The 13313-nt window shown below is 38.8% G+C and overlaps 1 protein-coding gene across 2 annotated transcripts in view; it reads left to right on the top strand.

Moving 5' to 3' along the window:
- Window positions 1–2715: 2715 nt before the first annotated feature.
- The window catches only part of fsip1 (fibrous sheath interacting protein 1), a 50457-nt gene continuing 39859 nt past the window's right edge, over window positions 2716–13313 (top strand). Inside the window, exons 1-10 of one of the 2 annotated variants that reach the window (XM_052145477.1) lie at window positions 2716–2796; window positions 2996–3131; window positions 5315–5375; window positions 5700–5854; window positions 7582–7639; window positions 7787–7941; window positions 8017–8098; window positions 9935–10027; window positions 10360–10493; window positions 12896–13000. In XM_052145477.1, the coding sequence (XP_052001437.1) occupies window positions 3015–3131; window positions 5315–5375; window positions 5700–5854; window positions 7582–7639; window positions 7787–7941; window positions 8017–8098; window positions 9935–10027; window positions 10360–10493; window positions 12896–13000 (960 nt within the window). In that variant the 5' untranslated portion in view covers window positions 2716–2796; window positions 2996–3014. Of the gene's footprint in view, window positions 3132–5314; window positions 5376–5699; window positions 5855–7581; window positions 7640–7786; window positions 7942–8016; window positions 8099–9934; window positions 10028–10359; window positions 10494–12895; window positions 13001–13313 lie in introns of both variants that reach the window. The other variant, XM_052145476.1, reaches the window with a different exon arrangement.

Genomic DNA, 13313 nt, shown 5'->3' with positions numbered 1-13313 from the left:
TATTATTATTATATGTTGGAGTTAATTGTTGTTTTACTTCAGTAGTGCATCAACAAAAGTCCACTCGACATAGAAAAATTTATATTCTCCATAAATGGAAATAAAGTGGCCATGTGATACATCCCAGAGCAAAACAGGCCTTAAACAGTAAAAGCTGGACTGAGGAAACGTGACTTTGGGATGTTTAATGTAGTAGCGGCTGTTCCCCAGGTGTTTATTTGTCTGAAGATCTGATGTACACGAGTGAGGAGAGCAGCGGTAACTCAACCGGATCAGATTATCCGTCCGCAGACCATCATAATGCATCCAGTATCCATTAATCTGAAAGGCAGCAGAATAATGATGCTCGTCCCTGTTGAAGAGTTTCACAGCTTCTAGTGAATTCCAAAAACGACAGCAATAAGATTATGTGCCACACAGAATATATTGGTCTCTTTTTGTGAGTGAGCAAAGTGCAGCGCTACGACCGTATGCTACATCTTATTTTCATGAGAGCGCTAATTCCAAATGTAATTTTCGTGCCAGCACAAATGGTGGTAGTGTTTGCGCTATCTGTGGGTGTATTGTATGATAGTGAAGTGGTGCAAAGCACAGATATCGATTTTCCTGAGAAATAGGTCATTGCGCTCAGAGGTTTCAAAAGCACATCTTAGCTCAACGCAAAGTCTAAACTCTGTACCTGCATTTACAGTTAGGAGATTGATTCTTGAGGTGGTTTGGGCATCTGGTAAGGATGCCCCCTGGGCGCCACCCTAGGGAGGTGTTTCAGGCACATCCAGCTGGGAGGAGGCCTCGGGGAAGACCCAGGATTAGGTGGAGAGATTACATCTCCACACTGGCTTGGGAACGCCTCGGGGTCCCCCAGTCAGAGCTGGTTAATGTGGCTCGGGATAGGGATGTTTGGGGCTGCTGGAGCTGCTGCCCTCGCGACCCGACTTCGGATAAGCGGTTGAAGATGGATGGATGAATGGAGATTCCACAATCAGGCGATAATAAAGTTCAAGTCCAAACTCTGAAAATATAATGAAATGTCAATTTTTTCCATGAAGATTAGTATTGCAGCCATTTTCAAAATGTATGAGATTTGTGTTAAACTATCTATAGGTCATGGTTTATTTAGGGGCCAAGCACTGAAGGTGCTATAGCACCTACTGTTTCCATTAGTATTAGTATTATTATTCCTCCCCAATGTGAGTCTGTGTGAACCCATAGAACTGTACATAGGAAAATTATTGAATTTGGCCCACTGATAGAGGTAGTCAAGAATAGCCCCCATACCAAATTTGGGTCCTCTAGGACATACTCTATAGCGCCACCACCATTTAAAAAATGCACATTTGTCCATATCTTTTTAACCATTTGTCCTAGAGAAACAATTCTTTTTTTTCTGTCTGATTACACTCCTCTTGGGTTTAACGTAAGGGGTGCAAAGGACCTTCCAAAGGAACTAATTCTACAAACTCTCTATGCTCCAATTTAACATCTTGTCTAGATTACATTTGTCCCCTTTCATCCAAGCCAGCCATGCTACACCTTCCACCCACTGGCTATCCGATGTTCTCCATGACCATCACTCTGATCATCACTTTGCTGACCGAAGTATGTATCAGTCACTCCTCTTTCTTCCCTGCTAACGTCTCCACTGCATAAATATCAAACTATCACAACTAAATTAACAATTCTTCTGATAATCACACACTTTTCAAAAACTTTTCCTCTCTCCTTTGCCCACCTCCTCCCTCCCGTAATTTCTAACGGCTGATGACTTTGCCACATTCTTCATATATAAAATGACCATCAGCGGTTATTTCTCCACACCACAAACCCATGAACACTCATCAACATTACACACACACCCTCTTCCATCCTCTCGGAAGACTTCTCCTTTACTGGCATCCTACTACCTGCTCACTTGATCCCATCACCTCCCACCTCCTTCAAGCCATATACATTTTTGGATATTAATCTTTTATTATTTGTTTATTTTCTGACAGAAACCATGGTTTTACTATAGTAAAATTGTAGAAACTATGACTGTTTTACGCTAACCATTTTTGTTTTGATGTTTTATTTATTATTTATTTATTTTCTGACGCAAACCATGGCTTTAAAATTTTAAAAGTGTAGTAACTATACTTTATTCATATAGTAGCCATGGCTATTCTTGTGATAACTGTAGTCAAAAGTGAATTTTGTAAAATTATTAATTGTATTTCCCTGTATTAGTAGTATGGTGTAACTGCGAATATCAAGGTTAAAACGTGGCTATTTAAGTAAAATCATGGTAATTTTATTGCGAAGGAACACAATACAGAAAAAGAGAAATTCCCGCCCTTTCCTCTGAGGGGCTCCATACTACAATAATTTGGTCTCCCGGTTTGATTGCACTGTCTTTGACTACCGGATCGAATGTGACTGCCGACGAGGGAAGTTTAGATTAATACTAAATTCATTTTTTTGACGAAATATATAAGCTTTGATTTTGAAGTCGGTTTCTGATTGACACCCGCAGTATCATTCATTCAGTTTGGTTAGATATTTTGGAATTACCGACATCTTTACCATGGTAAATATATTTGAATTGTTGCACTTTAACAAAGCTGATAAAAGCAGCTCGTACATTTGACGTCCGTGTGAATAAACCCACCGTGTTTTGTCGCATCCGAACGGCTTCGGAAATGTCAAAAGACCTCAATATTTGACGACATCCGGGAACCTGTCGGCGTCCTTGGATACCGCGCATGTAAACAACCGGATTTTACATGACAAACAGAGCAAATGTTCGCAGTGTGAGAAGTTGAGTTACTATAATGTCAATTACAAATATATAATAATAATAATTGCAAGCAAAGCAAATGTATTTAATAATCATAATGAAATATGTTTATAGATCTGAGTATCGTATGTTCCACATTTTACTTGAATAATGCGTGTAAAAACGTGCTTTACTAATGATATTTCTTTGCCAAATGCTTTTGCCTTTGTATTTGTACAGTTTAGGTCCTGGTGATAATATGGACATAATAAAGGGCTGTTTGGATGATATTTCCCAAGCTGGAAGTCGATCTGAGAAGGAGATGGTCAGTTCTCGGTCTCTGGAGCTTATCAGCTCTGACGTCATCGGAAAAAAGGTAAATAAAACCGCTTTTTGTTGTCATGGACCCCTAGATATGATGATATCTTCTCAAGTGGACCCCTTCAGATAAAGACAGCTTTATAGGCCTACAGTATTTTCAAGTAGAACATGCCCATTTATAATGTGTGAGGAAAAAATACAAAATAAAAAAAGAATGATAAATATAAAAATACAACACATCAATAAAACTATTCTTGAAAATATTTACACTAGGTTTAGGGTCACTTACTCATTCATTATTATTATTTTCACATTTTAGATTAATAGTAAAGTCATCAAAACTATGGAATAATGGAAATGGAGCTATGGGAATTATGTTGTGACTAAGAAAATCCCAAATAAATCAAAACTATGCAATATTTAAATCTTCACAGCAGCCACCCTTTGCCTAGAATATGCTGAAATGTTTCTTGGCATTTTCTGCACCACCTTCTTTCTAAATAATATGTTAGTTTTGTAATTAAAGAAATGAATATGGGGGCACAATTATATTTTTGTCTACAAAACTCATTTCAAACATTTAAGCATACATCTTCATATCAAAAGGCTTTTAAGATCATGAAACATTTCAGTCAAGTGACCCTAAACATTCGATTGGCAGGTTTCATAAAACTTTTTTCTTATTTGTTGATTTTCTCCAGTAACGCCCAATTCCCAATGCGCTCTGAGTCCTCGTGGTGGCGTAGTGACTCACCTCAATCCGGGTGGTGGAGGATGAATCTCAGTTGCCTCCGCGTCTGAGACCGTCAATCGGCGCATCTGATCATGTGACTTGTTGTGCACGACACCGCGGAGACTCACAGCATGTGGAGACTCATGCTACTCTCTACGATCCACACACAACTCACCACACGCCCCATTGAGAGAACCACTAATCACCACCACGAGGAGGTTACCCCATGTGACTCTACCCTCCCTAGCAACCGGGCCAATTTCGTTATCCCATGTGACTCTACCCTCCCTAGCAACCGGGACAATTTGGTTACCCCATGTGACTCTACCCTCCCTAGCAACCGGCCAATTTGGTTACCCCATGTGACTCTACCCTCCCTAGCAACCGGCCCAATTTGGTTACCCCATGTGACTCTACCCTCCCTAGCAACCAGGACAATTTGGTTACCCCATGTGACTCTACCCTCCCTAGCAACTGGGACAATTTGGTTACCCCATGTGACTCTACCCTCCCTAGCAACCGGGCCAATTTGGTTACCCCATGTGACTCTACCCTCCCTAGCAACCGGCCCAATTTGGTTGCTAAGGAGACCAGGGGCCGGTTGCATAAAACTGTTTTAGACTAGTCTTACTAGTTAGTCGTCTAAAATGTTGGTCTTAATTTTGTCAGTCAGTTGCATAAAAACTTAGATCAGTCTAATTAAAGACCAAAATGTAAGACAGCACACCTCAGGCTAACCTTTGTTTACATTCAGCTGAGCCAGTGGGGGCTGAAAGGGGCGCGAGTTGAGACTTGGTTGAAGACTTTGACTTCAGAAATGGGAACAAAATGTTGTGTTTTTAATTATTTGGGTTAAATCACTAAATGTGTTCATTAAAATACATTTTGAAGCATTGTAGTCCTCTAATAAGCCAATATTCTCAGCGAATAAAAAATGTATTGAGCGTCCACTGTCGGCCATTTTTTTTTAAGCTGTTCAATGCAATGCCAATTAGGCTGTCTTACTAAAGACAACTGTGAGCTTGTTTTATGCAACAGGCTTTCTATGGCGTCTTTAGCTAGTCAAACTAATTGTTAGATGCAGTCTTAAGTTAATGGCTATGTTTATGCAACCGGCCCCTGACTGGAGTCACTCAGCACGCTCTGAATTCAAACTCACGACTCAGCGGTGATAATCAGCGACAATACTCGCTGAGATACACGGACTCCTGCAGATTTATTTTTTTATTATTTCTTACTTATTAAAATTATGGCTGTCAATCGAGTAATTGCAATTAATCTCACGACCAGTAACTTCCAACCAGTCTTCCCAGAACAGAATGAAAATGTAATAATGTCTCATTCGGTAATTGTTAGCTATTTAATTTTTTTAATAAAAACACATTTTGAACGATTATGTAAAGTTTTTTTTTCCACCAATATTTTCGTGGACCCCGTAGCACCCCAGTTTGAAAAAGAACCCGTCTTGCCTTCAGTCAGTGTGTTGTTGTGATTGAAATCTTCAGGATGAAGAGAGTTCACAGGAGATCATTGGCTGTCTAGAGGAGAAACTGCCCTTTGATCAAGGTTAGTGAAGTGTAACACAATATATCTCCAGCTTATGGTTTATCATACATGTCGTCATCATCATCATCATCACATGGACCGTAAAGTGCCGACTGTGTATCATGGCACACAAATGAAAAGTAGTTTGTAATTGGATGCATGTGACTGATGTCTTGAAGGACCCCAGCGTGAAATAACCACTTTGAGACAAACAACAACAGTAACCTGCCAATATAGACTAATGTGATCCTTTTCATGTGATTTGATCAGTTTTCCCACTGCTGTCACGGAACAAGTTAGTGGTTTCAGGTTTGACAAATAGCTGTGTCAATGTGAATGTTCCAGTCGCTGTATCTGAGGATTATATGGACATCACTAAAGGCAGTCTGGAAGAGATTTCTCGACCGGCCTCCAGTGAACGCTGTCTGTCTGGGAGTCAAGGGTCTCTCCGTCCCGGATCCCTGGAGGTGCTCAGTCCTGATCTCTCTGATAATAACAAGGTAGAGTATGTCACATTTGTGCCTGAACATTTGGAGCCGTATTTGACCAAAAGGATCATTTTAACCCTATAATGCCACATGTATCAAATATGATACACTACGTTTGACGGCTCCTGTTTCACTCTCTGTTCAAACCGAGTGTGCCGCACAAGCCCTCAAAAGTTAAGCCAAAACGTCTTGATCGCCCCCCGGTGACTGGTCCTAGTATAGATCATAAGCCCCGCCTCCCCATGTTATTCAACGGGACGTGAGACCAACTAAACAATTCAATTACACTTCACATATCTTTTTTCCAAAGATAGTTTCTGTCATTTACTGTCGTTTCTATCACGTTGATGTCATTTCAAGTGTTTGTTTTCAAAATAAGTTTATTTTTAGTTATTTGATGCTATAAAAACGCTGCTGTGACATCATGATTGACAGCTGTGATTGACAGGTTCTCTGAGCGAAGTAGTCAATTAGTGACTCGCATTTGGTGCTTGCCAAGTGTTCATTCTGGACAATACATGAATAGCAAACAAATATTCACCTATAGCTTCGTTGACTGGGATGGCTCACCTTTTTTCTGTAGAAAACTAATTTTCTTTTGCATGTCTGATTTTGGATTGATTTCTGTAGATACATTAAGCAAATGACATCATGATGTGCAGTCAGTTTGGACCGCGTGCCGCTGATGGAAGAGACCACTTTCATTTTTGTTGAGGGGCGGTGGGGGTCGCGAACATGGGAGGAGAGAAGGCAGATTATAGGTGAACTCTCCATGTGTACAGGTGGAAAACAGAGTCTTGTGATGTTTTATTCCAACCAATAGCATGTTTTTACTATGTACTGTATATAACATGTGATAATATAATGTAATATCAATGAAGCCCCTCCAGTGAGGGCCCCTGTTACTCAAGTCCATCATTACCTGCGGTCAGATGCCCTTGAATGTAAGTCTCACGTGTTTACGGCACCATCTAGTGGTTATTTGTGAAAAAAGTGGTTTCAATGTTTATGTCGATGTATTTAAAATGGCAACAGAATTGCGTGAAGCGTGACTCTTATGTTGGGATAAATTACAGCTTATTTTAATAAAGTTAAAGTGATAGTACTGATTATATTGTAACTGATATTTTAAAATGAGAATTTGCTGAATATAATTAACTTGTGCTTGGTTAAAAGTTTGTATATTATTTTATTGAACAACGCCCCTTTGAAATCCTCGTATCAAATATGATAAAACAGACTTTTGAGTTTACATTAGAGATTACATTCATGCCCACCACAAAATATATATATATTAATATTTCTGTGTATTTTCATATCATTATAAAGATCTGATTGTTATACATTAATATCTATTATGATGTCATCTCACCAGAAGTTCCTGATAACCTGTGAAAAAATCGATTTCCCTTTTTTAAATGTCAATATAGTGTTTGCTGCATAAAATACATATGATGAAAATAGTTTATTAAAAAAGAATGTTTTATTGATATTGTATCCTGTGATACATTTCAATCCATATTTAAGTAGCAAGAACAGGAAGTTGTCATGGTGAAACTCTCAAACATTTGGGATCTCAGAAAAGCCCAGAGAGTCTCTGATAATACCCCAAAATTTACCCCTGTAGAAAAACTGCAATAACAAACGTCCTGCACAAACATCAGGAGGATAATGAACTTTAAAGACTCGTGGATCAATTATGATACATAATAAAACAAATGTTATTTTGTTATAACCAGGTTGAAGGCCACACACAGGAGAGAATTGACTGTCCAGCAGAAAACAGTTCTGATCAAGGTAACTGAAGGAACAAATAAAGTTTATTTGCTCTTCTGTTGTGGATGTGATGTTTACAAATGTAACACAAGTACTATTCAAATAAACCTGACATGGCTTGACACGTTTGTACTCTATGAATTAAATGTTCTTCTGTTTATATCAAAGATGATTCTGATGAGGAGAATGAAGATCCAGAGTTGAGAAAAGCCATGAAGATAATGAAGAAACTGGACCAGATTCTGGCTCTCAAGGTGTCAGCGGAGAGAGAGGTGAAACGGAAAGGCAGAGAACTTCATCAGAGACTCTGGCAGGAGCTTCAGGTGAGACTTCACATACAAACTCATCAACAGCGCATTCAAATGTCTTCATCATTTGTAATTTGGGTACTTTGATAGGATGTGAGCCTTACAAACACCCCAGAGAGTAGAGACGAGGAGGACAATACCAGACGCTTTCTGGCACTGACACCCAACAACTGTAAGTGTGATCGAAGATGACATTAGATGTTTTTCCCCATTATGAGTCAAATGTTTGCCCGTCATATGGAGTGGTGGTGGCGGCGTGGTGGACTAAAGCACATAACTGGTAATCAGAAGGTTGCTGGTTTGATCCCCACAGTCACCACCATTGTGTCCTTGAGTAAGACACTTAACTCCAGGTTGCTCTGGGGGGATTGTCCTTGTAATAAGTGCTCTGTATAATACATTGGTACTCAGAAGGTTGCTGGTTTGATCCCCACAGTCACCACCATTGTGTCCTTGAGTAAGACACTTAACTCCAGGTTGCTCCGGGGGGATTGTCCCTGTAATAAGTGCTCTGTAAGTCACTTTGGATAAAAGCATCTGCCAAATGCATACATGTAAATTAATGCAGTGTATGTCTTTGACAATTATGTCAGCATTTTCACTTATAACGTCACGAAACATAAACAGAACATAAAATATCTCATATGATTATTTAGAGTCTGTGATTATCTTTCAATGGAGTCCACACACAAGATAATCAGATGTATAGATCATTAGATAATCCACATGAAGCACAATGTTACATATGACCACCAGGAGATGGCGCCAAATACACGACACAGACTCGATGATGACTCAAATGACACAGAATGAAACTCATTCTGTGAAATCTCATGACTAAAATCATGTGTGCATGCTATGCAAACCTTTAGTCATTGTTGTGTTTGCATGTGTAATTAGTTCTTATGTACAATTATTATCTTTTATTTGTTTGGAGATGTTTTTGGACACTATGATCAATTATATTTGTAATGTTGGAACTTTTGATTGATTTGTCGCATCAACACAAATGTTTCCTCAGATACAGTCGACATGATTGAGAACAAAACAAAAGCAGTTTATCAGAGCCACATTATTTACACCCAAAGATATAAAATGTCAGTTGTTTTTTTAACATTTTTATAATAATAATTTTTTAGAGTGTCTCAGAGTGATTCATAATCTATATCATTAAACAAATTAAATATTTTCTCGACCATACTTTAATTTTGGTTTTGCCACTGAATCAGGAAATCTTTAAAACACCTTCAGAGCTTAAAGTGTAAATCAAAATTAATAATAATCAATAATAATGTTTAAAATTGAAAATGTTTCTTCTGCTGGCGCAGTAGTTCAGATTTGTACTTGCACTGCCAACATTTTCACTGGCAATGATACAATGTAATTTTAGCAATATATATACGTATATATGTATATGTTTGCAAAGAATATAATTTATATTTTTCATTAAATATTAAGTTTACTTTTTAATAAACTAGCTTTGATGGGAAACGATAGCATTCACTGCTAAACATGAATTGATTCATTTTCAACCCATTCTTACTGATGCTGATTCAATTCGAGATGGACTTTAAAGGCAATTATTAATTAAACTTATAGTTCAATCAATATCCATTAGTTTCAAACACTACCCACCAAAAATCTGCTCAGTTTGCTGAATTAATACTTCATTTGTTTTACACGTAGTTTAGTAATATTGGCGTTATATTCATGCTGGTTATGCAGAGTGGATCTGGCACCCGTAGTGAGTCTGGCTTATCTCAAGGCTGTGTTCTCCACTAATTAAACTCAAGCTGAGTTTGTGTTCCTTTAGCTTGTAAAGCTGCTTTAAACCGATGTGTGTTGTGAAAGCGCTGTCCAAATATAAATGACTTCCAAGACTATTACAAAATATTCTTACAAAAGTGTTTAAAGGCCAACAAGAAGAAAGTGCATCATAAATAATCTTTATCTTTTGCTGTTTTGTGCGATGAATAATTCACTATTATTGTGCTTTAATTCATTGTAGTTCAGGACTGCAGTGAAGGGGATTTTGTGCCCGTGTTTGGGACTGAAGTTCTTGATCTGAACTATGATCTGAACCCGAGACATCAGAGCGAAGGTAAATGATTATAAAGGTTAACATGTAGAATAATCTCAAAGCATTGTACAGTGACTCCTTCAGTTATATGACCTGAAACAAGGTTCATGACCTATCTGACTGTTCTATCTTGTCACCCGTTGAGTGAATGTTACACACAATTATTGTCAAGTCGAGACTGTCAAGTTCAAGTCACGTTATTGCAGTGTTTGGCCACTGGAGGGCGTCCCGTTCTCACCAATAATCTTCATATGACTCTCCTGCTCATGGTCTAATGCTACTGTCAGTTATACTGACTCAAACTCAACATGACAAGAGGCCCTTTAACCATCACGTGTTTGTGTGTGACACAGAACACACACATGTTGAGTCCGCGGGTTGTTCTGAAGTGGGTCAGCAGGTGATGGAAGATCAGCCGTCAGATCGCAGACAGCGAGGAGCTGCACACGGCAAGTGCAGACAAGACTTTGTCAGGAAAAATATTGAGGTATGTTGAGGTCACGTCAGGCTAATGAGAAGCATATGACTCAAAATGAGTGTGAAGAATGCTTTAAAGGGCAGATTTCTGACCTGTTGGTGTATTTCATATTGACAGAGGAAATTGGGGCGGGACAAATAGTATTAATAGCCAAAATCCTTTAGTTTACATCACTGATACAATGATACAGGATATACAGCGCCACCGTCTGGTTCCGGAAGTATGCATCTCATTTATGTTCTCCATGAGTGATGTCATGATCACTTATAAACAGCGGTTAAATTACGGTTTCGAATGTGGGAGAACCTTCAAATTGGGTGATTATTCCATTGAAGATGTTAAGTGCACAGTCTTGTATCTTTTGTCTTTTCGTTTGATTTTCAGACACTTTTTTTTGCTTCATGTCAAAGTTTGTAATGTTGCAGCTGGTTGGTTCACGGCGCACAAATCTTTTCGGAAGAAATTTATGGAATCCCTTTGGAAAAACCAATGGAACAAATACTTCCGGAACCAAGATGGCTGCAAAAGTGGGCGGGCACTGTTGCGCTCGATTACTAGTCAGAGACATTTTATTGGATAAAAAGTTCAAAAAGTCTCCACGTCAGAAAGAGTGTAAATATATTGTCAAGTTTCAGCAGTACACTAGCATATAGATGACCTTAATGTTACAGACATGAACTAAAAGCCACAACTCAATTTTTAATCTCTTGAGCCCCGAGCGTGACTGCTGTGTGCATTTCCATTCCCCTTCGTTTTGAACTAGTAGCACCTAACAAACATTCACACAAAATTCACTTCCATTGTAGGTATCTCACTGTAACACAGATATTACTTTTTAAACAGAGGTTGGGATGAGTAGAAATACATTTTTTGTGGTAATCAATATTATTCCACAAATGCTGTCGAGCTGTCATTGTTTACTCACTCCCGTGTTGTTGTAACCTTGCATGTCTTTCTTTCTCTGAACACAAAGGGAGAAATAGTGAATAAATGTTGTGCTCAGTGATGATGTCATACAATGGCAGTTTATGGTGACACCTCTTCAAGCTTCAAAAGAACACAAAAGTATCATTCAGAAGTCTAATTAATTATTCATGAGCTCATGATTGTTATGATAAGATTTGATGAGAAACTGAAATCTAATGTATTATTTAGTGTTCACTGACCGTTGATCTCCTGTGTGTGTTCATGATAGGACACGAGAGCAACAGTTCACGCACCCCTCACGACATTGGGGGCGTTCAAGAGAAAACTCGTTTTGTTTATCTAAAAACAGTGATAGAGACAACACAACACAACTGCACACAAAACACAGAACAGAACTTACTAAACATGTCTGAAGAGTTTATACAGGAAGAACTGATGCATTTCTGTGCCCAGCCTTATTTTATATCGAACAGAAACACAGAGGAGCTACAGGACGCCACAGTCACACGTGTCCTGACGGCAAACGACATGTGATAAAAGGTTTATTTTCTATGTTAATCAGAGTTTTTGTCCTAACCAGCCGTGATGAGTGATGGGACATTCTATCAATCGCTTGTTTTCTATTTTCAGCATCACGTGGGTAACTCCGTCCACTGTGAGCTGGCACTGGTCCAAAAACTCTCTAATAAATAAGGCTGGGCACAGAAATGCATCAGTTCTTCCTGTATAAACTCTTCAGACATGTTTAGTAAGTTCTGTTCTCTGTTTTGTGTGCAGTTGTGTTGTGTTGTCTCTATCACTGTTTTTAGATAAACACAACGAGTTTTCTCTTGAACGCCCCCAATGTCGTGAGGGGTGCGTGAACTGTTGCTCTCGTGTCCTATCATGAACACACACAGGAGATCAACGGTCAGTGAACACTAAATAATACATCAGATTTCAGTTTCTCATCAAATCTTATCATAACAATCATGAGTCTCATGAATAATTAATTAGACTTCTGAATGATACTTTTGTGTTCTTTTGAAGCTTGAAGAGGTGTCACCATAAACTGCCATTGTATGACATCATCACTGAGCACAACATTTATTCACTATTTCCCCCTTTGTGTTCAGAGAAAGAAAGAAAGCCACATGAGGTTACAACAACACGGGGGTGAGTAAACAATGACTGAATTTACCTTTCTTGGTGAACAAATCTTTTAACTTGAATTGAATCCGGAATATTCCTTTTAAATAATGTTTCAACAGTTTCTGTCCATACAGTGGAAGTCAGAGGGATCCAAAACGACATTGGACCCTATTGACTTTCATTGTATGGACAGAAACACAGACATTTTTCAAAATGTATTGTTCTGTGTTCCACAGAGGAACTAAATGCATACAGGTTTGGAACGACATGAGTGTGAGTAAATGATGATATCATTTTCGGGGTTAACTATCCTTTTAAGGACATTAGCTCATGATTGTGTTTGTTATTTTCAGCTCGCAGGTGCCGCAGGAAACTCTGTACTGCTCACGCAACAAGAGAGAGAGAGAATCGAGGAGCTACTCAAAGATCTTGAGGAGGGACAGAATGATGCACCTGAGGTACACGCACCCATGAGGGGGTCGATCAGGGGTTTATGGTCAGATCTGAGTCAAAACAATATTTAGGAATTCAGTTACACAGTTTTGACCAAACTTGTTAATCTTTATATGTATAATCGCTCTTCAGACGCAGCCAGAAGGAACTGGCTACTACATTTATGGCATGCTTCTTTCCTTTGAAAAGCGTTCAGCTGTAATTATTCGTGGAAACAAAACTGAACCACAGATACTTGGAAGCTGCTAACAGGTCCGATCAAAACTTTCTGTTATTGCAGGAGTTTTGTTGTCCCCACCAGGAGATGTTTGATGTCTT

This window comes from Xyrauchen texanus, chromosome 16, assembly GCF_025860055.1.
Source record: "Xyrauchen texanus isolate HMW12.3.18 chromosome 16, RBS_HiC_50CHRs, whole genome shotgun sequence".
NCBI classification, from domain to species: domain Eukaryota; kingdom Metazoa; phylum Chordata; class Actinopteri; order Cypriniformes; family Catostomidae; genus Xyrauchen; species Xyrauchen texanus.
Note: the sequence above shows the minus strand (reverse complement) of the source record. Positions and strands in the feature narration are given on the sequence as shown.